The sequence below is a fragment of the Mustela erminea genome, chromosome 1 (assembly GCF_009829155.1).
Source record: "Mustela erminea isolate mMusErm1 chromosome 1, mMusErm1.Pri, whole genome shotgun sequence".
In the NCBI taxonomy this organism is placed as follows: domain Eukaryota; kingdom Metazoa; phylum Chordata; class Mammalia; order Carnivora; family Mustelidae; genus Mustela; species Mustela erminea.
Genome location: NC_045614.1, coordinates 1,190,423 through 1,217,055, shown reverse-complemented (window position 1 = coordinate 1,217,055; position 26,633 = coordinate 1,190,423). Strand labels below are relative to the sequence as shown.

Genomic DNA, 26,633 nt, shown 5'->3' with positions numbered 1-26,633 from the left:
AAAAAACCAAAATGCCCCCACCAAAAACTGAACCCACCTGCCCACCTGAAATCCCATTCCCAACAGCCATCGCTAAATCCCATTCCCAACAGCCATCGCTAAGGCAGGCAACATGTTCTCAGGCGGAGGAATGTTGAGACTTTGTTGCAGAAACCCACACTCCCAACACCTTTAAACGCAGCTCCCCAGGCGGGAAGGAGAGGCCGGGCCCGGGCCCCCTGGCGTGCAGCGGAGGCAGCACGCACACGCGCACGGAACACACACATGAACGTGTACTCACAATTACGTAACGGAAATATACCAGGGACCAGGACCCAGTGACTCTGCTCAGAAACACACAGCAGATACCGCCCCGCAGGACCGGAGGAGGGTGGGCGGGAACGGGCCCCACTGTGCAGCCAGCAGCGCCTGCGCGGCTCCATCCCTGCAGCGACCCGCCGGCTCCGTCCCCGGGGCCACAGGCTCTGACCCGACAGCCCAGGGCGCCGGCGGCAGGTCACCCAGACCAGCGGCGCCGCTGCAATCGTCGCCTGGCCAGGAGATGCCTGGTCGGTGGCTGTTCTCTGGGTCCCCCAGGCGCCCGTTCAGTGTGGGGTTGGTGATGTCTCTCCACCTGGAATGTTCTCTCCAGCAGAGGCTCTCCAGGTCGCTCCGACGTGCTTCTTCAAAGGCTCTGCCGACGCGGAGCTCCCTGGCGGCCCGTCTTCCTCCCGGCGCGCCTCGCGCTCCCTGTCCCGCTTCCAGGCCCTTCCGCGGACGCGCCGCCCCGCCGACTCTTCCTGGTTCCTGAAGGCTTCTTCCCCCTCCATTTCCTTCTGAATTCAAGCTGTTTCCGCTCCTAGTTCTGTCCATTTCCGTCTTTAGCTTTTGAATTTCTGATCCAGGATGACTTTTCGCAGAAGTCTTCGAATGCGGTCGGGAGTGTCTCGCTGTCTTCACCGGCGTCGAAGTCACCTGTCTGGGGAGGCTGGGAGTCCCCTGGCGGAGCTCCCTGGTCTGCAGTGGACAGGGTCACGTCCTGGTTTCGCTAAGATTCACTCCCTTTGCTTTTGGCCACATCACTCCAAGACCCTTCACAAGGGCATTAGCCCAGCAGGGGGAGACCCCCCCAACATGAGCTCACCGACCCTCACCACATCCAAAGATTCCGTCCCAGGCCACAGCAGTGTCAACCTGGTGAGCGCTGGGTGAACACGGGCAGCCCGGCAGCCACCGAGACCTTGTCCCTCTGTGCTGCATTCAAGGCACCACAAGAGGCTGTCCCGGGCCCCCACTTTGTCAGGCGTGTGGGGACCCCGTGCAACTGCCCCAGCCCCGCCACTTCTGCAAGCAACCGCTTTGCCGGGCTTTCTGACATGTCGGTGTGAAGCCAGGCCCAAGGAGACCCGGCCTGTACCTGTCCTCCATGCTCGTCCCAACGAGGGCAACAGCGGCGTCCCCGGCCCCCAAACACAGCCTCGCCCAGCTCCGGCACTGACCGGAGCTCTGACGACGTCTTGGGAGCAGGGGGTCGCGCCCCGGGCCTGCCCCTCCTAGGGACGGGTGCACCTGTGCTGCCTCAGCCAAGCCTCTTGCAAACACCGCACACCACACTCAGGACTGCTTTCATTTTCCTTTATTTTTTTTAAAAAAGCCCCTAAACTCTATGGCTTCCAGGAAGCGTCAGAGAAACCGAAGTGCCGTTTCTGTACACGGTGTAAAGCAAGGCCTAGACGCACACCCGCTGCCAGGCCGGCCCCGCCGCTCCAGCCCGAGGGCCAGTGCAGGCCCTCCGGGGACCTAGGGGGACGGCTCCCGCCAGGGCTGCCTAGCCCGGACGCGCCTGCGGGGCTGGGACCGGGCTTTAAGGCGCTTGTCTCCTGCCGCTGCACCGGGGCGTGGAGCCCGGCTGCGGGGAGCCCGCGAACGCCCGGGGAACAGACCTCAGCCCCAGCGCGAGCAGGGGCCGCCCCTGGGGCTCTGGGCCCTGGACTCGGCTCCACGAGCAGCAGCGGCAGGAGACCCCGCGGGGCTGTGCCCACCAGCCCAGGCTGGGCTGCAGCATGTGGTCGGGGCCTCCCCCACCCCGCCTTCCCCTGTGGCGCGGGGAAGCCCAGGGTGGGCTCACCCCCGCAGCGACGCCCACGGTGCCCCCTCGAGAAAACGGCCTTTGGATCGAGGGAGACAAGCTGGACTTTATGAGACTAACAGGGCGGGCGGCGCGGGCGGCCCACTACTCACTCCGGCGGGCGCCGCCGCTTCTTGTTCCGCTGTCACTGCTCTCGGAGGGAAGGACTAGACACGGGTGTAGGAACGTTCGGCCAAAGTCTCGTGTGAAGGAAGTGAGCCCGCGAGGGGCAGGCGGGCAGCTGGCCAGCCCTGCAGTCTGCGTCCTGGCTGCGGCCGCGCCGCGGGGCCGGACTGCCCCCAGGGGGCTCTGGCAGGAGGGGTCGGGGCGCCTCGGCCCCAGGGTCACTTGTGACGCTGCACCGCTTTTCTCTTCCTCCTCTTGAAGAAGCAGCAGCACCTGCACGGGGAGGGCAAGGGGAAAGGGACATGGGGCACGGGGTGGGAAGGGGGCCCGAGGTGCCCCGGTGCCCGGCTGCTGCCCAGGGCCTTACTTGGTGTCGTCGGCCACCTCCACCTCCGCCGGCGCTGTGATGGGGGCGTTGGAGTGCCCGGCCGTGGGGTCGTCCGCGTTCAGCTCCCCGTTGGTGGAGTTCAACGCCTGGGTGGGGGCGCAGCAGGCGGGTCAGGTGGGCCCTGCCCCACCCCCCCATGTCGGGGTCGTCGGCCCCGCCCCTCACCTGGTTTTTGCTGTGTGGCTGGGCTTTGTCCCGAGGCTGAGGCTGCGAGGGCAGGTCGGAGTGGACCGTGCCGATGGGCGTGGGCTGCAAGGGGTGCGGGGCGCACTGCTGAGGCCGCCCACCACGCGCCCGGGCCCCGCCCCTTGCCCCGCCCCGCCGCAGGAACCAGGACTCTGGCCGGTGCCCACGTACCAGGGGCTTCCCCGCCCAGTCGTACTCGTAGTCGAACACGAAGCCGCTGCGGTCAAAGAGGTCGGTGAAGAGCTTGCGCAGATAGTCGTAGTCCGGCTTCTCGAAGAAGTCCAGGCGCCGCACGTAGCGCAGGTACGTGGCCATCTCCTCTGTGGGGAGCAGGCGGGGGCGCGGGGTCAGCGGGGCGGGGTGCGGCCAGCGGGCCCGGGGCCGCGGGGCGGGGGCGGCCCTCACCTGGGAAGCTCTCGCAGAGCACCTCGATGGGCGTGGCCCGCTTGGTGTCCCCGATCTTCTGGTAGCGCTCCTTGAGCGTGTCGGCCTGCGGGGACAGGGGTCAGCCGAGCCCGCGCCGCCGGCCCCCGCCCCCGCCGCCGCCCCCACCCCCGTGCCCACCTTGAGCCCCTGCCAGGGCAGGCTGCCACGCAGGAAGTACATGAACATGTGGCCCAGCGCCTCCAGGTCGTCGCGGCGGCTCTGCTCTGCGGGGGGAGAGCAGGTCAGCGCGGCCCGCGCGCCCCCCCGCCCGGCCCGCGCGCCGCTCACCCTTGCCCAGGTGCGTGTTGATGCTCATGTAGCGCGCCGTGCCCGTGAGGCTCTTGTGCTCCCGGTACGGGATGTGCTTCTTGGTCTCGGGGTCGATGTACTCCTTGGCCAGGCCGAAGTCGATGATGTGGATGGCGTGCTGCCGCTTGCTGCCCGGCCGGCCCACCAGGAAGTTCTCGGGCTTCACGTCGCGGTAGATGAGGCTCTTGGTGTGCACGTACTCCATGCGCGTGATCTGGGGCGGGGGTGGGGGGCGGTGAGGGCCCCTCGCCGCCGCCGGCCCCGAGCCCCGCCCCGCGCCCGCGCCCCCAGCCCGCACCAGCTGGACGGCGATCATGAGCACGGTCTTGAGCGTGAACGTGCGGTCGCACAGGTCGAACAGGTCCTCCAGGCTCGGCCCGAGCAGCTCCAGCACCATGGCGTTGTACTTCCCACACGGACCGAAGTAGTAGACCTGAGGGACGCCCTCTGCAGCGGGCAACACAGACTCGTGTGGGGCCTGCGGGGCACCCTGGGCACCGCCCCGCACTGCGCGCGCCCGGCTCCGGCGTACCTGCGGCGTTGAGCTGCTTGTAGAAGCGGTACTCCAGATGCAGCTGGGGCGCCCGCGACTTGATGGGCTCCTGGGAAGGGCAGGCGGACATATGGCCAGGTGACCCCCGCCCCCGACGGTGTGCAACACCGCCACCCAGGAGACCCACTGGGCCAATCTGAGCGCAGGTGACACCTCCCTCTCTGCGTGCCCACCCCACCCCCCCGACTCTCGGCTGGTCTGAGCCCAGACCAGGCGACGACACAAAAGTCCCAGACTCACCAGTTTAATAGCCACGTACTCATTTGTGTAGAGATTCTTCCCTGCAGGAGAAACGAGCGTCAGAGCCGCAGCGCCCCGGCAGGGGGCCCAGCGGACCCAGGGGCCTCCGGGGGCCACCTCCGATTCCCCGGCAGACCCCCTTGAGCTTGGCCACATCCTGGGAAGGAAAAGAACACCTACACGGCCCCCTGCCCCGCCGCGGGTGGCCCCATCGGGCCCCCCCCATCCTCGAGGTCCGCCCGGCAGGTGGCCCTCTCCTCCCGCCACCAACCAGGCCCGCCCACTCAAGCAGGCCGCTCCCAACTCCTCTCTAGGGACTCCTTCCTGCCAGCACACCAGCTCGCTCCAATCTCTCCCATCTAGAAAGACAAAGAGAGAAAACGTAGACCCATGGTGACCCCAAGGCCCCTCTTCAGCTCCCACGGCAGCAAAGCAGGAGAGAGCAGCGTCCCCTCAGCCGGTGCCATCTGACTGCAGCAGCCCCTCGGGGCTCCCGAGAACACCCCCACCCCTTCCCCCTCTGACAGCTGCTCGGCCTCTCCGCAGGACCAGCCCCAGCGCAGTCCACGCCCCCGCCCCCGCCGGCCCATCTCCGTCCGTCCGTCCCGCCAGCAGACCCCAGCCCTGTGGAGCACAGCCCCCTGGCAAGAAGCCACGTGGAGAGGCCTGTCCAGGTCCCGTCTTGCAGGGGACTCACCGAAGGCGCTCCACCCCGGCCATCGGCGTGGGGAGCTCCCTCGAGGTGCGGAAAGGAATGAGGCCCCGGGGCCCTCCCCCTGGCTGGAACCTGTGGTCCAGTGAGACGCTGCCCACAGCGGCTCTGGCTGCCTTCCCAGCACACCTGGGGCTAGGATCTGTGTGCCTCACAGGTTCGAAAGAGCCTGGGGGAAGTGGTCTTCCCGAGCCCATCAGACCCACAGGACCTCCAGAAGCCCATACAGAAAGAGCCCACACACCCAACCCCAGAGACCTGCTAACATGTGAGTTCCAGAACCAGCCGCGGCCCAGGTTTCACCTGCTAGAAACCCCAGATGGGGCTCCTGGAGAGCCGGCCTAGCCCAGCAGCTCAGGGCTTCTGTCAAGGGGTCCCGCACCCTGTGGCTCCGAGGTCGGGTGAGCTGCGGCACCACGGAGGGCTGCCCGGTGCTCAGCCCTGCTCCCCAGCCCCTCCGGGGCCACTGTGCCACGGGGAGCCGGGCTGCCCTCTCCCACAGAGCAGCTCCTCCCGGCATGACCCTGGCCTATGCCCTCGGACCGGCCTCACGGGACCCGGAAGGCCACGAACATGGCCCCACACGGTATACCTGCTCCTCCGGGAGGCCGCGTGTCTGTCCCGCTGTCCCGGAGGAGGATCCGCTGTGGGGAGAGGCCCCAGCTTACTCCCCCCATCCTGGTGTCACCCGCACCGCGCTGTCCCTGTGAACCAGCTCCCAGGCTGTCGCGGGGGCTGCCCCGGCCCACCAGCCCCTCCCCCAAGTCCCCACCCCACCCCAGGCGAGCTCCGGGTGGTCTGTGGCACCAGCGGCCTCCGCGATCCTAGGGCCTTGTTCCCAGGGGCGGTTCTAGAGTCCACAGGTCCACTTCCCTGACACGCTGCGCAGGCCCTCAGGAGAACCCGAGGAGGGGACACCTGACCCCCCAACCGCCGGCCGTCACGTGTGAGGTGACATCTCATGGGGGTCCGCAGTTGTCGCTGGGGAACGCGTGACAGCCCGTCCGAGTCACTCTGCGGGCCCCTGGCAGGCTTCGGCACGCGGACAGCCGGCAGTGTGTTTCCGTTTTTCTTCTCCAACTGTTGCCCAAAGAGAAAAGCTCACTTCTGATGGCGTCTCGAGAGACCGCGTGGCCGCCAGGGGCCTGTGCCCGCGCCGTGCAGGGGCGCCCAGCCCGCTCTCTCCATGTTTTCCCGTCTTCGGCGTGACGGGCCATGGTCAGGAAGGGGCGGACCGCGAGGCCCCGTGTCCTGGCAGACCCCGTTCACAGCGCAGACGACCAAGAGGCTTATCGGACGCTCTCTTGAAGCCCCGCTTCCTTGTTTTTGATGAAAACTAGCTTTTGCCTCTTACGTTCTTTCTTCGACGTTTTACGAGAAGTCTCAACATAAACGGAAGCGCCACGCGGGGCAGACCCACACCCTCAGGCCCCAGGTGACCTCAGTGAACCTGCTCCTTACCCCACTGAACGGCCGTGCACCTGTCACCAGATCATCTCCTTTATTTACTTATTTTTAAGATTTTATTTATTTGAGCGAGAGCGAGCACAAGCAGAGGGAGCAGCAGAGGCAGGGGGGAAGCAGGCTCCCCGCAGAGCAGAGAGCCCGTTGCGGGGCTCGATCCCAGGACCCTGGGATCATGGCCTGAGCCGGAGGCAGCGGCTTCATCAACAGAGCCCCCCGGGCGCCCCGCCTTCCTTACTTCTAGTAAGAGCAGAGCCCTGCGAAGCAGCCGCAGCAGCACCCGCGGTGCCTGTTTTCACTGGAGGCATTTCCCGGGGATGCACGCACCCGCCGGGCCCACGCGATGAGCTCGGGCAGACATGGGGTGCCGCCGGCTCCACACGGACGCAGCAGCCCGCCCGAGGCAGCGACCAAGGGGCACCACTGTGCCCGACCCCCCTTCCCGGCTCCGGCCGTGTTTCTCCGAGGACGCCGGCGGGCTCCCAGGGCGCTCTCCCATGCACCGCAGCGCTGGGTACCACGCCGAGCCGCTCGGCCCGGTCCGCTGCTTGTGCTGCAAATGTGGCGTGCGACTCACGTGGCGCCTTCACTCGTGGCCGCTAAGGCCGAGTGCCTTCTGCACCCCATGGCGACTCTCTCCACGCCTGCCGTTTCTAATGTGGTGTCTCCCCGCCCTCCCAGCAGAACGGGGCTCCGGCTCAAGGCCCCGGGTCAGGACTCGCACGCCCCGCCGGCGAGCTGGCTGGGCACCCCTCTCCTGCCCGTCTGGACTCACGGCGTCTTTTTACACGTTTGTGACACCGGGACTCTGTCACACAGTGCTTGGCAGCACCACCTGTGGCCTGTCTGTCCACGCTTCTAACCAGCTTCCTTGTGAAAACACGGGTCTTTCCAAAGACTTCAAAGACAGAGTGAGCAGGCAAGCGCCCGCGTGGGGAGAGGGGCAGGAGAGTCCCCAGCGGCCGCCCGCGGAGCGCAGAGCCGGACGCGGGGCTCGATGCCACAGCCCAGAGATCATGACCCAAGCCGAGACCAAGAGTCAGACGCTCAACCAACGGGGCCAGCCAGGCGCCCCTCACAGCAGGAGTCTTTAACTCTGAGGGTTCTGACCCTTTACAGTAACTGATCACTGGGTCTTGCTGAAGAAACTGGCGTCTGACCGCCTGCGTGAGCCCTGGGACAGCCAAAGTCCTTGAAGGCCAGAGTGAGTGGAAGGTGAGCGGGTGCCCACGTGCCCACTTGTGTCTCAAGTGGGGAGTCGCACACAGCTGGGGGCGGTCAGGGCCTTGGGCTCAGAGGGCCTCACCAATGTCAGCGGAGTCACTGGTGCTACCGAGGGCGGCGAGCGGAAGGAAGATCCCTGGGGGCCACAGGAGGCTGCAGCGGCCGCCGTCCGGGTGCAGAGGTCCCCTGAGCTCCCCCGACCCCTGGCTAAGAAGCCAGGACGCCCTCACACATGGGACAGAGGTGACTCCAGCCCGAGTGAGGTCTGCTCTCAGCTGAGTGCCCGCCCCCAATGATGTCAGAGGAGCCTCCACGGCAAAGTGTCACGCAGACGCCCCACGCGGCGGAGAAGCCAGTGCCGGGGTGTGCGAGACGCGGCGAGCGAGGCGGTGACAAGGAAAGCGGAGCCAGAGCTGCTGGGTGCTCAGCGTTGAACAGTCACGAGGACGCGAGAGGCCCAAAGGACGAGACGGGGGACACGAACACGCAGATGGGAAACTCCGAGGGGGAAACGGGGCGTCCAGAGAAGTGAGAAACGCCGAGCGTGGAAGGAAACATTCACCCCCAGCGGCTCCGACAACAGGCCAGACGCGGCGGAGGGTAGGAGGGTGAACGGACAGATGAGCAAAACCGAATGGGACGGAAGCAAAGGGAGGCCACGGGCCCTGGGAACACCCGCCGCCGCCTGGGGGCCCCGCAGAGAGCGTGAGCACCTCGTGCGCGCCGTCGGGTCGGGGGACGCAAAAGGCCCGAAGACGAAGGCAGGAAGGAGCCGGCCAGAGGACCGAAGCGGCTCCGAAGTACCGGGAAGGACTCACACAGGTCTGCAAAGCGCACTCAGTCCCACGGACAGACACAAAGAAATCTGCCCTAAACCACGCAGAATCGAGGTCCGAAACCAGAGGCAAAGAGAAGAGCTTCGAGTTCCCGGAAAAAGGACGCACGGCGGACGGGAGGGCGGGAATCATCGGGAAGTGCACACGGAGACCAGCCGGCGTCCCCGAGCGCGCTCCAAGCAGAGAGGCCGGACAAGCCTGAACTTGGACAGGGACGTGGGACTCCCGGGCCCTCGGACGCTGCCCACGGGAGTTTAGAAATGTCGCCGTGCCTGCGGGGGCCAGTCTGGCAGTTTCTCGTCCGCGACCCAGTGCTTTAACAAAACACCTGCACACGACTTGGGGAGGGCGCACAGAGCGCGTGCACCATAGCGGTGGAAATCTGTGTGCAGCTGCACGTCCCCGAGTGGGAAGACGGACAGGGACAACGGGGCGCGGTCACAGAGACCGACAACCAGCTAGCTACACACGCAGCAGCAGGGACACGCAAGACCATGCGGGCAGAAGCCCGGCAGAAACCACCAAGCCCCCCAATTTGAAAAAGGCTCCAAGTCCAAAGCTGCGGCACCCCACAGCCCCGACGCACCCTGTCCTTAGTCTGTGCACACCCGGACTGTGAGGCTGCCGACCCCAACACCCCAAAAGATAGGCCTGTGTAGCCCCCAGGCTGCAGGCCGGCACTGGGCCCGGTCTGTGCGAGCACGGGTGTGCACACACGCACACGCTAACAGGGCAGCGGGACAGGGACAGGGTGGCTCCGTCTGGGGTCGGCTGCGGAACAGACCGCAGGCTGTCGGGAGGGCCGGACGCCGCTGCCCTCTGCTCTCTGCCGCAAGCTCGGCAGCCTCGGTGCCCGAGTGGCACACGCACCGGCCGTTCGAGCCCAGCACCAGCCCCGCCTGCCCCCTCAACCAGCACACAGAGATCGGACCCCAGCCCCGACAGTCTGCTCGTTCACAAACCCCGAGCCCTGGGCTTCCTAGAGCCACAGACAGGCAGTGAGACTCCACGGCCCAAGCCCAGTGCTGATGCCTCGAGCAGCTGTGCTGTGCCTCTGGCTCCGGACGGGGCCCCCAGCCTCCCAGGGCCGCCGGCTGGGGGAGGGCTTGGGCTCTGCCTGAGGCTCCAGGGCTCAGCCCAGGGCTCAGCGAGAGCTGAGCACACATCTCACCGGCTAATGCCCCTGTCCCCGCCAGCTAGAAACTTCCACGTGGGCACACAGCTCCCCGACTGACAGAAACACAGGTCAGGTCGAGGCTAGGGCTCCACGCGTCCGGCAAAACCTCCCCCTTGGGGAGCAGAATCTCACACTTACCTGCATTCCCAGGCCCAACCATCTGTAGTCCCCTGGGAGTGGGGGCCGTAGCCCCGTCGGGCAGCCTCCCCCTCCCCGTGCCCCAGAACGTAACAAGGGGCTCACCTAGCCGGAGTTCCCCGAAGTTGCCACAGCCTATCTTCTTCCCGACCCGGAAGTTGGGTCCCACCATCAGGACCCCTGAGCTGGTCCCCGAGCTCCGGACGCCGTGGCTGGTCCGGCCGCCGGCCTTGGACATCCTCCGACCCTCCTCCGACTCCCCTTTCCCGCCTTTCTTGTCAAAATCCATAAGTTTGTGGTACCCTGGCCTCTCCACGGTGACTCTGCTGCCGTGCAAATCCCGGGTCCGGGCAGACCTGAGGCTGCGGCCGGCTCTTCGGGGCTAGTACACCATGGTGGCCCGGCGGGCTCCCTGCTAGTGAGACGCGGGCGCTTGCCAGGGCCCGGCCGTGGCGCTCATCTCGGTGGCCTCGGGGTCGCATGCAGGGGGAGGACACATTCTGTTGACAGGTCCCGCTGCCTCAAATCTCGTAGCTCCCAGCTGGTAGAGAAACAAAGACAGGGGTTAGGAGGCCACAGGTGTCCACGACACAGTCCCAGACTGGCGGGGGGACCCACGGGTAGCACCACGAGAGGCTGGGGCAGTGAACCCGCACGCTGGAAAGACTTCTAAAGGTGAGAGTGCGACCCACGACTTTCTGGGGGACAGGGGTGCAGTGACTCACGCCCCTGTGAATGCCACAGGTCAGGCTGGTGGGGGGTGGGCTCTGTTGAGGGACCCCAGCCCCATGACTCGAGGGCAGAGCCCCCGGCAGAGGAGGTGGCCAGTCACAGGACTGAGGCCTCAGAACCCCAAAGCCAGCTATGGAGCCCCAAGCCTGGGTGCAGAGAGACCAAGGCTGATAGACCCTTACCACGGACCTCGGATGCCTCGGGGCCGTCCCACCGAACCCCCTGCAACCCACCCTGAGCTGTGCAGGTGGGCCTAACCACGCAGAACTGTGGCCTGTGGTCAGGCGGGGCTGGAGGAAACCTTGACCCTGGCAAGGCTTCACTCGGTCCGCAGCTGCCAAAGCCGGCACAGGCTGTGTGCGCCACTGGAGTGGGACCAGCCTCGGCCGGAGGGACTACGCGGGAGCCATGGAGGGCTGAGGAGGAGGGTGGGTACCGAGCAGCGCCCAGGATATAGGGAGGAAGGGGCCGGCCACCCAAGCTGGCTGTGGCGAGGGGCAGGTACCCACAGAAACAACCCCAAGCCTCCAGCCCTGTGTCCCCAGGCCCTCCCAGACCTGCGCCCACCCAGCAGACTCAGCCAGACCCCGCCAACCGCTCACACCAAAGCCAAAGGATCTCCTCAAAGAGAAAGCACCAACTCCGCCAGCCAAAGCGCCCCCCTCTCAAGTCAGGGTGGGGCGCCCAGGCGCCTCCGGGGGCTGATGGAGTGTGCCGGAGGACACTAGGTTTCAGCCCAGGTCGTGATCCCAGGGTCGAGAGCGAGGCCCCTGCGGGCGCCTGCCCTGGGGGCGGAGCCTGCTGGACGTGCTCTCCCCCACCCCACCCCCACCCCCCTCCCCTCCCTCCCCGGCCTCGCGCAGCCGCAGCTACCCAGCTCACACCCATCCCCGTCCAGTACTCAAGGCCTGCCACACCCGCCCGGAATGTCCACGCGCGGCTGACAGGACGAGATGACGGAAACAAGGCAGCGGGGCACGGTGGGCTCACCGTGGAGGGAGGCAGCCGGGTTTTTCAGCGGAGCGGGCAGGGGCTGGCAGGCGGGGCACGGAGAGGCAGGCTGCTTCCCCGCGGCCAGCGCTGCTGCCAGCTCTCCCGGGCAGGGGCGCCGGCGGCACAGATGCTGCTGCCTCTCCCTCGGGGGGCCCCCAGCACCCCTTGCTCCGCGATGGCCCAGGGCTGTGGCGCGCACACACCCCCTTCCGGGCTCGCACACAAGCGTGCACACCCACATCACCCAGAGAGGCGAGCTGCCCTGGGAGCCTGGGCGGGGCCTCGCTCGGTCCCCTGTCCCCCCGGGAAGGAGCTCAGGCCGGTGGGGAAGGCGCAGGGAAGGCCCCGCCCGCTCTGGGAACCTCCCACCAGCAGGCCCTGGAGGCCAGAACCAGCGCGGTGTGCTGGGCCCCCCAGTCAGCAACAGGGCCCAACACAAAGAAGGGGGCGTGCGGGGGTCCCCCGCCTCCCTGCTCCGTCAGTGGTGTCCCACATACCCCTGGGCAGAGCCTAGAACATGCAAGGGACGTGGGGTCTTGGGGACAGTGGCTGGGCTCCCCCAGGAGGGAACACGGCCATGTGAGACTGGCAGAACCAGCCCCCTCCGCCGTGGGCGCCTGGAGACCCCGCAGGAGCCCCCCGGGTGCAGCCGGGCTCCGCCTGCAGGTGACCCCACAGACACCGTCGCCCCAAGTCTGCTATGAACGCTGCCCTCGCGCCTGTCCCCCAGCGTCCACAGGAGCCACGCTGTGGCAAGAACCCGGATGTCCCCCAACAGACGAGCGGGTGCACACGAATATCGCGTCATCGGGAAGGATGAAATCCTGCCGTGTGTGGACGGAACTAGAGCCGGTTACGCTGAGCGGACTCGGCCAGAGGAAGACGCCTGTCACCGGCATCACGGATACGAGCGTCGGAGAAACAGGACGGCGGCACAAAGGCGGCACAGGGGCACCAGGAGAAAATGAAACCAAGATAACACCAGACGCGGAGACAAACCATAAGAAACTCTTAACCTCAGAAAACAAACAGAGCTGCTGGCGGGGAGGGGGTTGGGGGGCGATGGGGCACCCGGGGACGGGCATCGGGGAGGGCAGGTGCCGTGGGGAGCCCGTGAACTGCGCAGGACGGTAAGTCACACGTCACACGTCTGAAGCCAGTAATACATTAGAAGTTAATAAAAAATACTTACTTCCTGTAAAAACAACAACAAAGCCCTCGATGGGCTCTGTCCTCCGCCTGAGCCAGACCCCGTCCCAGGCACGCCGTGGGGGCGCGGGAACCGCACGAGGGGAGCCGGACAGCACCTCCCTCCCCATGAGAGCAGACGGCACCGCCCGTCTCTCGGACCTTGCTCCACCGTCACCCGTATCAGGGATATGACCCACATCCCACACTGGTCACCCTTGAAAAGCGCACAGTTGGGGGCGCCTGGGGGGCTCAGTGGGTTAAAGCCTCTGCCTTCGGCTCAGGTCATGATCCCAGGGCTCTCAGCTTCGCGGGGAGCCTGCTTCCTTCCCCACCCCCGCCTGCTTCTCTGCCTGCTTGTGATCTCTGACTGTCAAATAAATAAAATCTTAAAAAAATTTTTTTTAAAAATCTAAAAAATAAAAAGAGTAAAAAAGCACACAGTTCAGTGGTCTTTAATACAGAGTTACCCAACCATTACCATGATCTCATCCCAGAACCTTCCGTCTCCCCAAAAAGCAACCCCAACCCCATCAGTCATCACCCCCGAGCCCCCTTCCCGTCCATGGAGGAGCCTGGTCTGGGCGTGACACACGCGTGGACTCACACCCCGTGGGGCCTTCTGTGTCCGGCTCCCTCCCCGAGCGTCATGGGAGTGCGTCTGGGCCAGGGGCCGCGGGGCACGAGTGTCTGTCTCTGGGCGCTGAGAGGGAGCCTCGGCGGACACGTGCGGCCGGGGTCCTGGGTGCGCCGCGGGCACGCCGCTGCCGGCCCCGACGGACACCGCACCGCAGCCGGCGGAGCAGCAGCTGCCCGCGTCCCAGAAGCCCCCAGCGCTCCTCCGGCTCCGGCCCGCACCGCCGGCGCGGCGGCAGCGCCTCTGTCCACGTTTCCCCGCACGCCCGCTTCTTTCTAGACACGGCCTCCTCCGCCGACCGAGACAGAGGCGGCCAGACCGGCTTCCCCGAGAGTGGAACGTCGTCGTGAAAAGGGAACGGAGGAGGGGACGGCTCTGTGGGGGCCCCGGGAGCGGAGGGGGCACGGCCTGGTCTGGAGCGGCCTCCCAGCTCCAGAGGCACCAGCTGGGCCAGGCTCCGCGGTGCCCTCTGCAGGCAGGGACACCTGGCTCTGGATGCCACTCCCTGTGGACCTACCCGGACGGCTCTGCCCCAGGCACGCGGGAGGAGCTCCTCTGTGGGCCACACACCTCAGGACCTCAGCCCCCGCTCCTCCTGGGAGGCCCCCGGCCAGCGGCACAGGGCCATCCCTAGCAGCCCCCACCCCAGATGGGCATCTCCCCCGGCCTCGTGACCCAGGCGCAAACCCTCTGGGCCTGCAGAGCTGCCCTCCGGAGACCAGAGCGCCAGGGAGACCCCTGTGCCTGGGGGTGGTTCTTAGGGTCCCCTCCAAGAGACCCATGTGCTCACCCCAGCCGCTGCCTGTGACGGCGGGGTCTGGGGTCTCGCAGCACGCCCCTCCCCAGACACCTCTTGCTGCTGCCATGAAGAAACCTGACCATGGGGGTGCCATGCTGGGGGCTTGGGGACACCGTCCACACCCCTCACTCTCTCACCAAACCCTCTACGGGGAGGGGTCCACCAGCCGGCCCACTCAGCCACAGGCTCCTCTGTGTGAGCCTCCCCAGCGGCCCCGGCGGCCTCCCCAGCCAGAGGGGCCTCCAGTGGCTCCGGCAGATGGTGCAGACCGGGCGCCTGGGCGCAGCTCGGGAAGGATGCGCGTGCGCGCTGCCCCACAGAGGCCCCGGCACTGTGCCAGCGGCCCGCACCTGTAGCTCTCCCAAACCCCACGCTGGCCCCAGCTGGTCGGCGGCTGCCCCCCTCGGGGTAAAGCAGGCACCGTGGTGGCAGGTGAGAAGCCCTTCAGTCTGACCCCTTCCCGGGAAAGCTCTGAGGATACCAGGCCCTCCTCACCCCCACGGAACAGGGCCACCTCCCCGCAACCCAGCAGGCGGCACAGACCTGCCAACGTTCTAGAAGGCAGCCAAACTCAGCGTGCCCTGGGAGGCCACCCCACCCAGCACGGGCCACAGAGGGGCATTCTGGGTCATGCCTTGGTCCACTCTGAAAGCCAGATGGGAGCCACAGGGCACCAGCAAGAGCGAGTCACCTGCCAGCCCGGGGAAGCAAGGAGAGGAGCAGCACAGAGGCCTGACGCGGCCAGGACCGGGCAGGTGCCAGCCTGGCAAGCCGGGGTCCAGCCGGGTAACCCGCCATCCAAGGGCACGGGAGTGTCTGCCGTCAGCCCCAGCCCTGCCCAGGCCTAGGTGCCGCCGCTAAGAGTAACCCTGTCGGGGGAAGGGGCTCCCGACCCTCCCTCAGGCCTACGATAAACCCAGTCTCTGCTCAACCAACAGGGCCTCCAATTCCTGACACAGGGCAGTTCCCCCGGGGCCCCCCGACCCAGGGAAGGCCTCAGCCTGCCCCCACCAAGAGGACTACAGACCGCGTGCCCAGGCGGCCCCCGTGTCCCCACCAAGCAGGCCTTGTGGAGACCTTTCTGGGGCAGGGCTGTGCTCCTCTGTGAGCACCCACCTCAGGTGAGTTACCTGCCGTGGTATTTTGGGGGTCCTCCATCTTGTCAGGGCCAGGGGCCAGCTCCCCTGGTGGAGGCCCCAAGAACCCCCTTCTCTGACCGTGTCCACTTAGTGATGTCACAGTCCCTGGCTGACATCACCAGCGCAGCCCCATCCCAGAGCCGGGGCAAGTCTGGGAGCAGGTGCGCGCAGACAGCCTACCTCCTGAGATGTGGGGCCCTCTGAGGCTGCCCTGGGCCCAGGGCCCAGCCCACAAGCACCCACGTCCGTGGGATCCAGGCTGTGCCCCACCCCAGCATCTCTGGACACGCACATCCGTCCTGAGCCGGACCCACCCTTGTCTCACGGGGCCTTGAGGACAGGGAGGCCAGGACCCCCTGTGCCACATCCCGGTGTCCACACAGCACTCCCAAGGATGATCTGGACCCCGGACACGTGACCGACCTCGTGGTCGCAGCCCAGAAGTCCCAAGTTACTTGCAAGGTCGTGTTATGACAGAGAAGTAAGTGCCCCAGGGTGGCAGGCCCCCCGCGACGAGGCCAGCGCAGTGTGTTCTGGGGAACAGGTCATGTGCTGCGTGTCCCAGAGGAAGGACTGCAGGTGACCAGCGAGGGCAAGTTCGGGGACAAGCGTTCTCAGTGGGTGCCACACACAAGCCACTACTCAGCGAGCAGGAGCGAGAGACCTCAGGCCACGGTGAGCGTCCGCTCAGTGGCCATGAAGACGCCCGGAGGCCGCGCTGCAAGGAGACGGCGTGGAGTCCTGGGGGTCGGACAGGGCCACCGCCGCAGCCACGGGCGGCAGCCCCCAGAGTGTGCTCTCCAGCGGCTCGGGCACAGCCGACGCGGACAGCTGTGTAGATGTGGCCCGGGTCTGGGCCCGAGAGCCCCGGAATTCACAGTGCCTGCCTTGCGACCTTCAGACAGACCTGGGCTTTCACACAATGAACCAGATCACAAAAGAGAGGTGAGGCCCCGATGACAAGCCCCACAGCCGAGTCCACGCGCTGGCACCAAGCGGAGACTCGTAAGAGGTCGACCCCAAGACCTGGGCACCAGGATCCCCGGCAGGGAGCAGGAGAGGACGCCCAGGATCTGCTTCGAAACGTCGCCTCCAAAAAGCCTGGCAGGACACAGATCCCTGGGTGAGCTGCTGGGGCCGTGGGGCCCCGCGCCCCGTCCAGGGCGTCTGAAAACAGCGAAGCCGGAGCCGAAGGAAGCGGGAGGGCTCCAGGCCGATGAGCGGGGCGCACTCCAGTCCTGCGACGGGGGACGGCGCGGGTGTCCACAGGGCCTCCCCGGCCATGGGGGCTCCGAGGGGTGGGCTGGGCTGGGCCCTGCTGCTCAGGCAGCCTGCACCACGCCCCGCACGTGGCCCACGGGGGGCCATCTGTCCGGCCCGGAAGTCACCGGTCACGTTCACAGAAGAGGAACGAGACGGGTGCCAGAGGCTCAGTGGACGCCCGGGGCCGCCACACGCCAGCGCTGGCCTCTCCTCCGACCGTTCCCAGCCACCCAGGAGAGCCCTCGTCCGTAACTTTTCATAGAGCTAACCCCCTACTGCGGGGGCAGGCGATCCCACCGCACGCGACAGACCCCAGGCCCCCCCATCCCGGCAGGCCCAGGGCGACCAAGACACTTGCTGCAGCCGTCCCTGGTGTGGGCACTTGTGTCCCTGGAGAGGCACGTCTGAAGCCCCAGCAATGTGACCCTCTGGCAAACTAGGGTAGGCTGTCTCCTTAGACAAGTGTCCTCACGAAGAGAGGACAAAGATGTCCAGGAAGGGCAGGCGCAGCTAAGGAACAGCAAGGACAGCCAGCAAGACCAGAATCCGGCAGGGGCAGGCAGGACCCGTCCTGAGGCCTGCAGGGCGGGTGCGGCCTCGCCACACCTGGATCCCAGACCTCTGGGCTCCAGAACAGTGTGCAGCCCCGCTGGGAGACACCGCGAGTGGCCACAGGCAGGAGCCGCGTGGGCAGCCAGGACTCGATGGGACGAACGCAGCCTGGGGACGTCCTGCAGGACCCCCGGCCAGCCCTCCTGCGACCTCCCAGGGCACCACACGAGGAACAGTGGACTCAGAGTCCCGGCCCAGAGGGTCCGAAGCCGAGGGACAACGGAAATCCCGTGGGGTCGGGACGGGGTCCCGGGACAGAGCGAGGATCTCTGCTGAAGGAGGGGACGGGGCCGCCCGTCACTGCGCAGCCGTGCGGCGTGAGTGGAGGGCCCGCGCGTGGGGCCCCGGGAGCTCTGTCCTGTGCGGGAACTCCGCTCACGGCTGCTCCGGAAGAAGGGCTACTAGCAAAAACCCAAACTGGGGCACCTGGGGGGCTCCGTTGGTGAAGTGTCTGCCTTCGGCTCAGGTCGTGATCCCAGGGGCGTGGGATCGAGTCCCTCATCGGGCTCCCTGCTCGGCGGGGAGTTGCTTCTCCCTCTGCCTCTGCCCGGCCCCTGCTTACACGCGCTCCCGCTCGCTCTCCGTCCAACAACTGAACCACCAAAACCAGGACACTGACTCCTGAGGCCCACGAGCCACTCGGAGGCTCTGCGTGCACCTGCTCAGAGGAGCGTGGATGAGCGCGTCCACGGCCACGGACAGCTGGGTGCCCCCCCACAGCTGCTGCAGGAACCCCCAGGTTCTAGAAGGTGTGGGGCAGACGCAAGGAGGCAGAGATGGCCCCGTGAGGGCCAGACCCTAACCCAGGAAGCAGAAACGACGCGAGAAGCCAGGATGCAGACAGTGACCACGGAATCGGTGAAGACGGGGAGACCGGGGGCCTCACCCACATCGAGTGCAGAACACGGCAGCGGCCGCCGAGGAAAACCGTCAGCGGCTCCTCAGAGTTACTCACGGAGCCGTCAAGGGACCCAGCGACCTGCTCCTCGGGGTCCACCACAGAGAATGGACAACATGCGTCCACACAAAACCTGTGTGCCGTGCTCACAGCAGCCGAAAGGCAGACACAACCCCCACCTCAGTGTCCACCCACGGACAAACAGACACGCGTCCCCCGCCCATGGGCACGGCCTCGGCCCCCAGCAGGAGCGAGCCCCCCCCAAGCCCTGGGGACGGACCCTGAGCCCACGACACCCGGGGAGGAAACCGGACACAGGAGGCCCCACGGGGTGTGAGTCCACACGTGTGACGTGTCCAGACCAGGCTCCTCCACGGATGGGAAGGGGGCTTGCGGGGGTCGGGACTGGGGAGGGGGTGACGGCCGACGGGATGGGGTTTCCTTCTGGGGTGACGGGACATTCTGGAATGACAGGGAGGTGATGGTCCCCCAGAACTACGAATGTTATTAAAAACCACCAAAGTGCACATTTCAGTGAATTTTTTATGGTTCTGTAAATTACATCTCAACTCAAAACAGAAAAGCACAGCGCGTGGCGTCTCAATAAAGCTGTTTAAAAAGCCACAGGGCGCCTGGGGGCTCAGTGAGTGAAGACTCCGGGCTTGGGCCGGGGGTCGTGATCTCAGGGTCACGGGGCTGAGCCCCAGGTCGGGCTCTGCGCTCAGCACGGAGTCTGCCGGGGCTCTCTCCCCGTCGGCGCGTCCCACGCGTGTAGGCGCACGCGCGTTCTCTCAAGTAAGTCCTGAGAAAGCACTGAAAATAAACACGAACGAACAGGCAGAGTGAGGGGGTGGGAGGGACGGGCGCCGACGGAAGGCGCACCTGCGAGCCCGCCGGGCGCCGAGGCCGCTCCCCTGCCCCTGTGAGAGCAGCCGCAGGCGCTTCCGCGGAGCCGAGGGCCGCGGGCCCACAGGAAGTCAACGCCGCAGAAACGGCCGGCCCGGGGGAGAGGCGGACGGGCTGACTCGCCCAGCGTGAGAGCTCAGCAACCCCAACCTGCACGTCTCAACCCCTGGGGGGCCCCGGGCGAGGATGCCCCCTGCCACAGCCAGCCAGGACAGCCCCAGTGCACGTGGCCCGGGGAGCCTGAGCTCACAGAACACCCCAGCGCTCACCAAGGCCGGTCAGGGCGACGCTGCGGCCCCCACGCTCCCGCGCACCCCACGCTCCCGCACACACGCAGGGCTCTTGCACCTCCAGGCTCACAGGAGCCCACACCGAAGGCCCTCGGGAGGCGGCCGGCACCCTCCCGCCCCGTCCCACCACCAGAGACCCAGGCGGCAGTGGGGACCAGTCAGAGACCGGGAGCAAGCCCGAGCTACCCAGCCCCTGGTCTGGCCACACGTGGCAGCGCCTCCCCCGACACTGGAACAGCGCCCAGCGCCCAGGAGGCCCCTCAGAACGCACATGCGGCCCTGCTCACGACCCGGGATCCCAGCGCTCCCCGAGGGGCTGAGGCCGGCGTCCGTGTGGGCTGGGAGCTGCCACTGCACCCTGAAGGTCCCACCGCGCACCCCGCAGGCCCACCAGCCACCCACCCCACCCCTCAACAGCCCGGCACCGGCAGCCAGAACAGCAGATAAAAACACTAGGAGCTCCATTAACAAGGGACCTCGGTCGGCAACACGGAAGCGGGTGTGAGGGCGTCCCCGGAGGACACGGGACACGCTCCCACAAAGTAGCTCTGTCTGTCTGTCCAGAGCTCAAGTCCTCGGGCCCAGCAGAGCTGACCGACTGCGTAGCGGGCCACAAATGTTTTCTGGTCAATTCTGTGCTACTTCTTAAAATCAAGCATTTCCAATGAAAATTTAGCTCCTAGGGGCACCTGGGTGCCTCAGTGAGTTAAGCCTCTGCCTTCAGCTCATGGTCTCAGGGTCCTGGGATCAAGCCCCGCATCGGGCTCTCTGCTCAGCGGGAAGCCTGCTTCCCCCTCTCTCTCTCTCCCTGCCTCTGCCAAATAAATAAATAAGACCTTAAAAAAAAAAAAAGAAAGAAAATTTAGCTCCCAGAGAGCGATGGGCCACAAGTGTCAAACACACGTCAGCAGGAAGGAACTGACCAGCAGGGTCAACAAGGCCTCCCGCACAGGGTGCCGGGGGCTCAGCGGGTTAGGCCTCTGCCTCCGGCTCAGGCCAGGGTCTCAGGGTCCTGGGACTGAGCTCTGCACCACGTGCTCTGCTCAGCGGGGAGCCTGCCCGCCCCCACCTGTGACCTGTGTTTCACCAAATAAAGTGAATTCCACCTGTTGCTTTTGTGCCAAGGCCGGCAGCACGTGGCCCGAGTCCCTCTCCACCTGAGATCTGGAGCACCTGTGCCTCAGAGACCCCTGTCACTCCCAAAAGCCAAGGACCACCGAGACCACCTCGACGGTGAGCGGGCCCTGGAGAGCCTGGGCGAGGGCCACAAGGCGCACTGGGAGCCTCGGGGCTGGGCCCCTGTGCCTCGGCCTTCGGCTCTCCCCAGCCGCCCAGCCCCTCCCGCCGGGCTGCAGAGGAGCTCGGCCGGCAGCTGAAGCCGGACTCCCGGCGCCAGGTACAGCTCTGGACGTGGTCCCCATGGAGCCACAATGCAGCCCAGCCCGAAGCTCCAGGCCGCGCCCCTGATGGCTGCTGGGGGACCAGCCCCAGAGCCCTCTCCCAGCTTTCGTCCTCAGACGCCCAGCTCCAGGACACAACGGAGGGCTGCGCCGCACAGGCCCTGGGACCCACGGCCACAAGCCTCACGCTCGGGGAGGCCACTCTCAGCTCGGCTCCCAGCAGCGGCTCCAGGGCGAGGCTCTCACCAGGGACATCCCGCCCCCAGGGACCGTGGGCGACACCTGGGGACGTCCGCTCCGTCATGACTGGAGGGCTCCTGGCACCAAGTGGGTGGGGCCAGGGAAGCTGTTCAGCCCCCACAGCACCCAGGAAGCCCCCCAGGGAGTGCGTCAACCCCGGTGTCAGGGCGCGGGGACAGAACGTGTCCTCAGCAGATTTCCAACAGGCCCGTCAGTGCAGCCTAAGCAAAAAGAAGGCAGCCCCCAAGCAGGGGCCCGCAGTGAGCTCCCGTCAGCCTCCCCGTGGGTGTCAAAGCAGAGAGGCAGGAGGGAAGGCACTGCTGGGGCAGGGAGGTGCACTCAGGGCCCCAGGGCCCCAGGGCTCACTGCCCAGGCCGATCAGCCCTCCTGGCCCCACGCTCGCATGCGGAGCTGCTTGGGGGGGTGGACTGGGGATTCGTGGGACACACAGCTTCCTGCACAGAGTGGTAAAGGTTCTGTAAAGACATCGGTCTCCGGTCACAGCCCCAGAATTACACCCAAGACCATTCCTAGAAGCAGCGAGAGAGCCCTCAGGTGTCCTGTGTCCCAATGAACCACACCCACCTCTCCCGGAAGCCCTCAGCCTTCCTGAAGTCTCTGTCTAATCTAACCTAATCTAATCTAATCCGTGAGACACACAAGTGAACCTGGGGAGACTGAAGTGTCCCAGGCCCTCTGCTGCAAAGCCTCGAGAGGCACCGCCTCACCGTGGGGTGCTGTCCAGAGCCTCCAAGGCCACAGGTCTGCAGAAGGGCTCTGCTGGGCCCACTCTCCCAAGGCTCACTCCACGCCCACCAGCCGGATCCTGGGACCACAGCAAGCAGAGACTACTAGGACAGGCACAGCCATGGGGCAGACACTGCCCTCAACCCCATATTTGCAGGGGAGACAGGTACCTGCTCTCTGAGACGGGGGCTCGGTCTCCAGACCCAAAAGCAGATGAGGTGTCCCTCACTTAGAGAGCGGAGACTACTGGATAGCTGGCGTCTCCCTTTACACACAATCTTTCTAAGACTCTAATATCACACACCAATGAGACACCAGTGACAACGCAGTATGTCCCTTTCCGCCTCTTAAACAGGGACTGCCCACCCAGGGCGGCCTTGGATCATCCCAGGACCCGCCCTGGAGCTACCCGGGTCCTAGCAGGAGGCTCTGAGCAGCGTGAGAAACACAGGCACCTTGCCCACCTGCCAAGAGAGCTGCACCGGACTTGGGGGGCGGGGCTGCTGACGGGAGCCTCAGCAGACAGAACCCGAGGTCGACTCTGCACCCCAGGTCTGCTGCATCAGTTGATCCGACGCACACCAAGAGCAGCTTAAGGAACAAAACTTCTGTAACGACGCTTAACCGTGGATGCTACCGAGCTCCCGGAAGAGAAAGGACCCGTCGCGGGGTGGGGCTCCCAGAAATGGGCCTCCAGCTGCCCTGAGGGTGAGCAGACCATGCGGGAGGCCGTCCAAGGGAGGGGACCCCAGACAGGGCCTGGACAGGGCCCAGAACCACAGCCTGCTCCTGTGAGCAGGAAGATTGGGGGTTTCAGCACAAGGACTTACCCCCCTACGAGAGTGCCTCTGACCCTGTGAGTGGACCCCCACACCACAAGGGCACTGTGTGGAAGACGGGACGAGAGGGAGACACCAAGGCAGGCCAGCACCCACGGGATGGTGAGGACAAACAGTAGCTCCCAGCCAGCAGGAGCCCCAGGAACTCCCAGCACACCCACTCCTGCCCGGGCCAGTCCTGCCTGGCACCGTGGGCACCGAGGGACACAGGTATGCGTGCTGGCCTCATCAGGGCCCAGGCCTCCATACCCAGCAGGTCACTCAGGACTCTGCTTCCTCGACTGCACAACAGGGACTCAGGAGGCTGCCCAGCATGGCCCCCCAAAAGGGAAGGGGGCAGACTCGAAGCCACGCAAGGTGGGGGCCTTCCATACCCACCAGACCTTGGCTTGGTTCTCCCTTTCCCTAAGGGCCCACTGACTGCACCACGTGGAAAGACTTGACCCGTGGGAACATTCCCGAGCAGTCGCCAGAGCTCTCCCCAGTGCGCCCTGCGGCCTAGCGCGAGCCAGCAAGGCAGTGATGCTGGCCGCCACCCCATCCAGCACGCCCCGGCTCGTGCCTACAGGCGCCTGTCTCCCCAACAGAGCCGACCATGTTGACCTGCCGATGTCACCAGAGGCCTGAAGGCTGGTGGCCCCCAGCCCCCCACCTCTCCTGCTCCCCCCAGCCTTCTGCCCACCAACGGACCTAGGGCCTTGATGGACTTCACCTCCTCCTAGGAGACAGGGCCAACCTGGAAAGAACCTGCCAAGACAGAGATCGGCCCCACCCCAACCAGGATGAGGGACCCTGCTGCTTTTGAGGTGGCCTGGGGCAGCTCTAAGAGGGCTGGGGAGAAAGGGGGAACTCAACAAAGTCAACTATGGAACAAGCGGTTACTGGGCATCCCAGGGGAAAGGCCACCACAGGACAGGGGGCCCCGCAGGCCTGTCCCAGTAAATCCCCATGGACACGAGTGACCCCGTGGGTGTCTGGAATGCCTACTGGCGGCACGCTGGCTTCCCCCGAGCTGGGATGAACAGATAGGGAGGCTTTCAACTTCGGGGGGAAAAAACCTCACCTACTTCCTCTCGCAACCCAGAGGTAATGACTGTGTAATTAAAAAGAGGAGAAAAATCAGCTGGAACCAGAACCAGCAGTTCAGAGAAGCCTGTCTTCACAGGGGCTCTGTCATCACAGAGCGGGGACACACCCAGAGCCACGTAACGAGCCACTCACCCCCAGTCCCCTCGAGAAACGAGAAGGCGTCCACATCAGACGCGAAGCCCGTTTACACAAGGTCCAAGCGCCGGCTAGACAGAAAGACCTGTGCCCCACGGCCCCCGCAGAGCCCCTGGGGTTCTGTCCACCCCCGGGGCCAGGCATGTCCAGTCCACTCCTTTCAGACCTCCCTCCCCACCCGCACCACACAGGTCGCACGTCCACTGGCCCAGCAGGCCCCGGACCGGGGCCCCCCCCAGCACTCAAGCACTCCCCGTTTCTGTTTCCGAGGCCAGGCCACAGAGCCCCCCAGAGGGTGAAGAGAACCCCTGGGGGTGCCACAGCCCAGCCCCACCCACCAGCCTGCCCATCTGCCCGCAGGGCTCCCTTTCTTGGGGCACAACTTGGAGGAGACACAAGCAAACAGAAAACGAACTACCGCGAAGCCGCAAACTTCCCCCTTTCGAACCTGCGGGCCTGGCTCCCAGCCTGTCTTGTCAAGGGCCCACCTGCCCCAGGGACCGGACCAAGGCCCCGCGGACCTTACCCCCACACTGGAGCCTTTGTGTTCCCACTCGTCTCTCACACCCACGAGCCGCAGCAGCCTGTGGGGCTGGAGACGCCAGCGGAGCCGGCCATGTCCTGCAGGCGAGGACCGAGGCCCCACGCAGCGGAGGGCCGCCCTGCAGACGCCCCCGAGTCTGAGCAGTGGCCAGAGCGCCCGGGGAACGCGTGCTGGAGCCCTCCGAGGCACGGCCCACAAACACTACCGCCCAGAGGCCAAGAGCCCCCAGGCCTCCCCAGGACAGCCCCAGCAACCCCCCCCCAAAGCATCCCTGAGAAAGTTGGGGCAGGCGGGGGGGGGCGGGGGGCAGGGAGGAGATCGGCGCGGCCACCGCCCCCGGCGCACAGACAGCGCACCCCCTCCCAGATCCAAAGTGTTTCCGGAAAACAAAACCGGGGGCGCGGGCGGAAAGGGGAGGGCACAGCCACACCGAGGCGGCCGCTCCTAAGCAGGGCCCCGCAACAGGTCACCGCGGACGAGACCCCCTGCCGCAGGCCCCGTCCCCGCCGGCCCCGCTGTCCCCTCGGGGCCTGCCAGCCCACAAAGCCAGGGACGGCCGGGCCGGGGCAGGGGTCCAGGGTCGAAGGGGGGACGTGCGGGGTCACGGGCAGGGGGCAAGGCGCCCGCGCACCCTTGCCCCCTGCCCCCCTGGGCCGCGAGAGGCGCAGTGGAGCGCGGCTCCGCGGACGGCGGGGTCTCAAGCCGGGTCCCCGGACGACCGCCGAGCCTGCACGGGGGCGGGGGGCAGCGCGGCCGGCAGCCAGGCGTCGGGGAGGCCCGGAGCGCGGCCGCGAAGGCGTCGGCGGGAGCGCGAGGCCGCAGGGCCCGAGCCGGGGGAAGGGGCCGTCCGGTGGGAGCGCGAGGAGCGGGGCGGCGGGGCCGTGGTGCGGGGTCTGTGGGCGGGGGGGGGGGCCCAGGTGCGGGGCCGGCGGGCGGGGGTCCGCGGCCGGGCGCGTGGCCGGGGCGGCGGCGAGGGCGCGCGTCCTTACCTCGGGGACTCCGCCGTGGCCGTGGCCGTGGCCCCCGGCCGGCCGGGCAGCGACCCGGGCTCCCTCAGCAGCGCGGCGCGGACCCCCGCTCCGGGCCCCGCTCGCGCTGCGGCTCCGGCTCCAGCGCCCGCTCGGGCCCCCGCTCCCGCTCCCGCACCGCCGCCGCCGCCGCCGGCCTCCGCATGTTGGCGCGGGCCGTCCCCGCGGCGCGGGCGCCCGGCTCGCCCCGGTCTCGCAGCGTCGCCCGCGGCCCGCGCTTACGCCCCGGCGTGGGGGGAGGGCCCGCCCGCACTGCGCAGCCGCCGTCGGGCCCGGGCGCGCGGCGCCTCAGCGCGGGGCGGGGCTTGGCGGCCGCCGGCGCCGCCGCACGACGGCCGCCGCGCTTTGCGGCCGCTCGGGGACGGGCAGACAGCGGCCCGCGGGGTGTTCCTGGAGGCGCGCGCCCCGCAGGGCTGGGTGGGGCGGGGCGGGGCGGGGTCGGGTGAGGCGCGCGCGCGCACGTGTGAGGAAGGAGCTGGGCCGCGTCCACACTCCGGGCTGGCGGGGGGGGGGGAGCGGGACTCCCGCCGTTCGCCCGGGCCCGCCCGCCGTTGCCATGGCGACGCGTGGCGGCCGCCCGCCGCGCTTCTGTGACGTCACGGTCTCGCCACCTGACGTCACGGCCGGGCGGTGGCGCGGGGCGGGGCTTCGGGCGGTGGCGGCAGCGGGGCGGGGCTTGCAGGGCTAGCGGGAGCCCTCGGAGAGGCGGCCGGGCGGGCGGGCCGGGGGGCGGGGCTTGGGCCGCTCCCCTCCCCCCCCGCCCCCAGCGGGCTCCCCTGCAGGGTGGAGCGCTGACCTCCCGGGAGTCCGCCGGCGTGCGGGCGCTCAGGGCTGCGAGCACCGGGCCCGGCGGGTTCGGGGGGGCTACGGGGACCGCGCGGGGCACAGTGACCCAGAGCTCAGCCCTGCGGGAGGACCGCGGCATCGGTGCTCGGGCCGTGGTCCGGCCGCGGTGGCCAGGCGGGAGGCCGAGGAAGGGGTCCACGGCGGACCGGCGCTGCAGGGCGGGGGCGGAGGCGGCGGCCGGCCTCGCGGGGCCCGCGGAGCCGGCCGTGGTGACCGAGCACGTGCGCCGCCGTTAACCGCCGCAGTCCTCGCCCGCTCAGGCCAGAGACCCTGCGGAGCCCGTCCGTAGACCTCGCTGCACCCTACACGACCCGCGGGCCGCCCTCCCCAGTGGCCGTCGAGACGCCGGGCAGTGCTGTCCCCGCTGGGGAGACCGTACTGAGCGCCCGTCCGCTGTCGGCCCAGTGTCCCCTGAAACCGTG

At 67.2% G+C, this 26,633-nt stretch overlaps 1 protein-coding gene across 2 annotated transcripts; it reads right to left on the bottom strand.

Annotated features, from left to right (window-relative positions):
• Positions 1–1,598: 1,598 nt before the first annotated feature.
• On the bottom strand, positions 1,599–25,571 carry CSNK1G2 (casein kinase 1 gamma 2). Of its 2 annotated transcripts, XM_032358692.1 has the most exons (12): positions 25,327–25,571; positions 9,992–10,427; positions 4,336–4,376; positions 4,075–4,144; positions 3,841–3,989; positions 3,522–3,756; positions 3,372–3,457; positions 3,213–3,297; positions 2,979–3,127; positions 2,787–2,870; positions 2,601–2,707; positions 1,599–2,506 (listed from the first exon to the last, which is right to left on the bottom strand). In XM_032358692.1, the coding sequence occupies exons 2-12, from the start codon at positions 10,173–10,175 to the stop codon at positions 2,452–2,454; spliced, it is 1,245 nt and encodes a 414-aa protein (XP_032214583.1). In that variant the 5' UTR covers positions 10,176–10,427; positions 25,327–25,571; the 3' UTR covers positions 1,599–2,451. The 2 variants fall into 2 exon arrangements, with proteins under 2 accessions (XP_032214583.1, XP_032214588.1); XM_032358697.1 differs by lacking the exon at positions 25,327–25,571 and having other exon boundaries at positions 10,189–10,340.
• Between the last annotated feature and the right edge of the window lie 1,062 nt (positions 25,572–26,633).

Bases quoted from the DNA above. Each gene is read 5' to 3' on its own strand.
- CSNK1G2 (XM_032358692.1), bottom strand. From the start codon at position 10,175: ATGGATTTTGACAAGAAAGGCGGGAAAGGGGAGTCGGAGGAGGGTCGG. The intron at 4,145-4,335 runs GTGAGTCTGGGA...TGCCCTTCCCAG, and splicing joins AGTACGTGGCTATTAAACTG to GAGCCCATCAAGTCGCGGGC. The intron at 2,708-2,786 runs GTGAGGGGCGGG...GCCCCCACCCAG, and splicing joins AGCCACACAGCAAAAACCAG to GCGTTGAACTCCACCAACGG.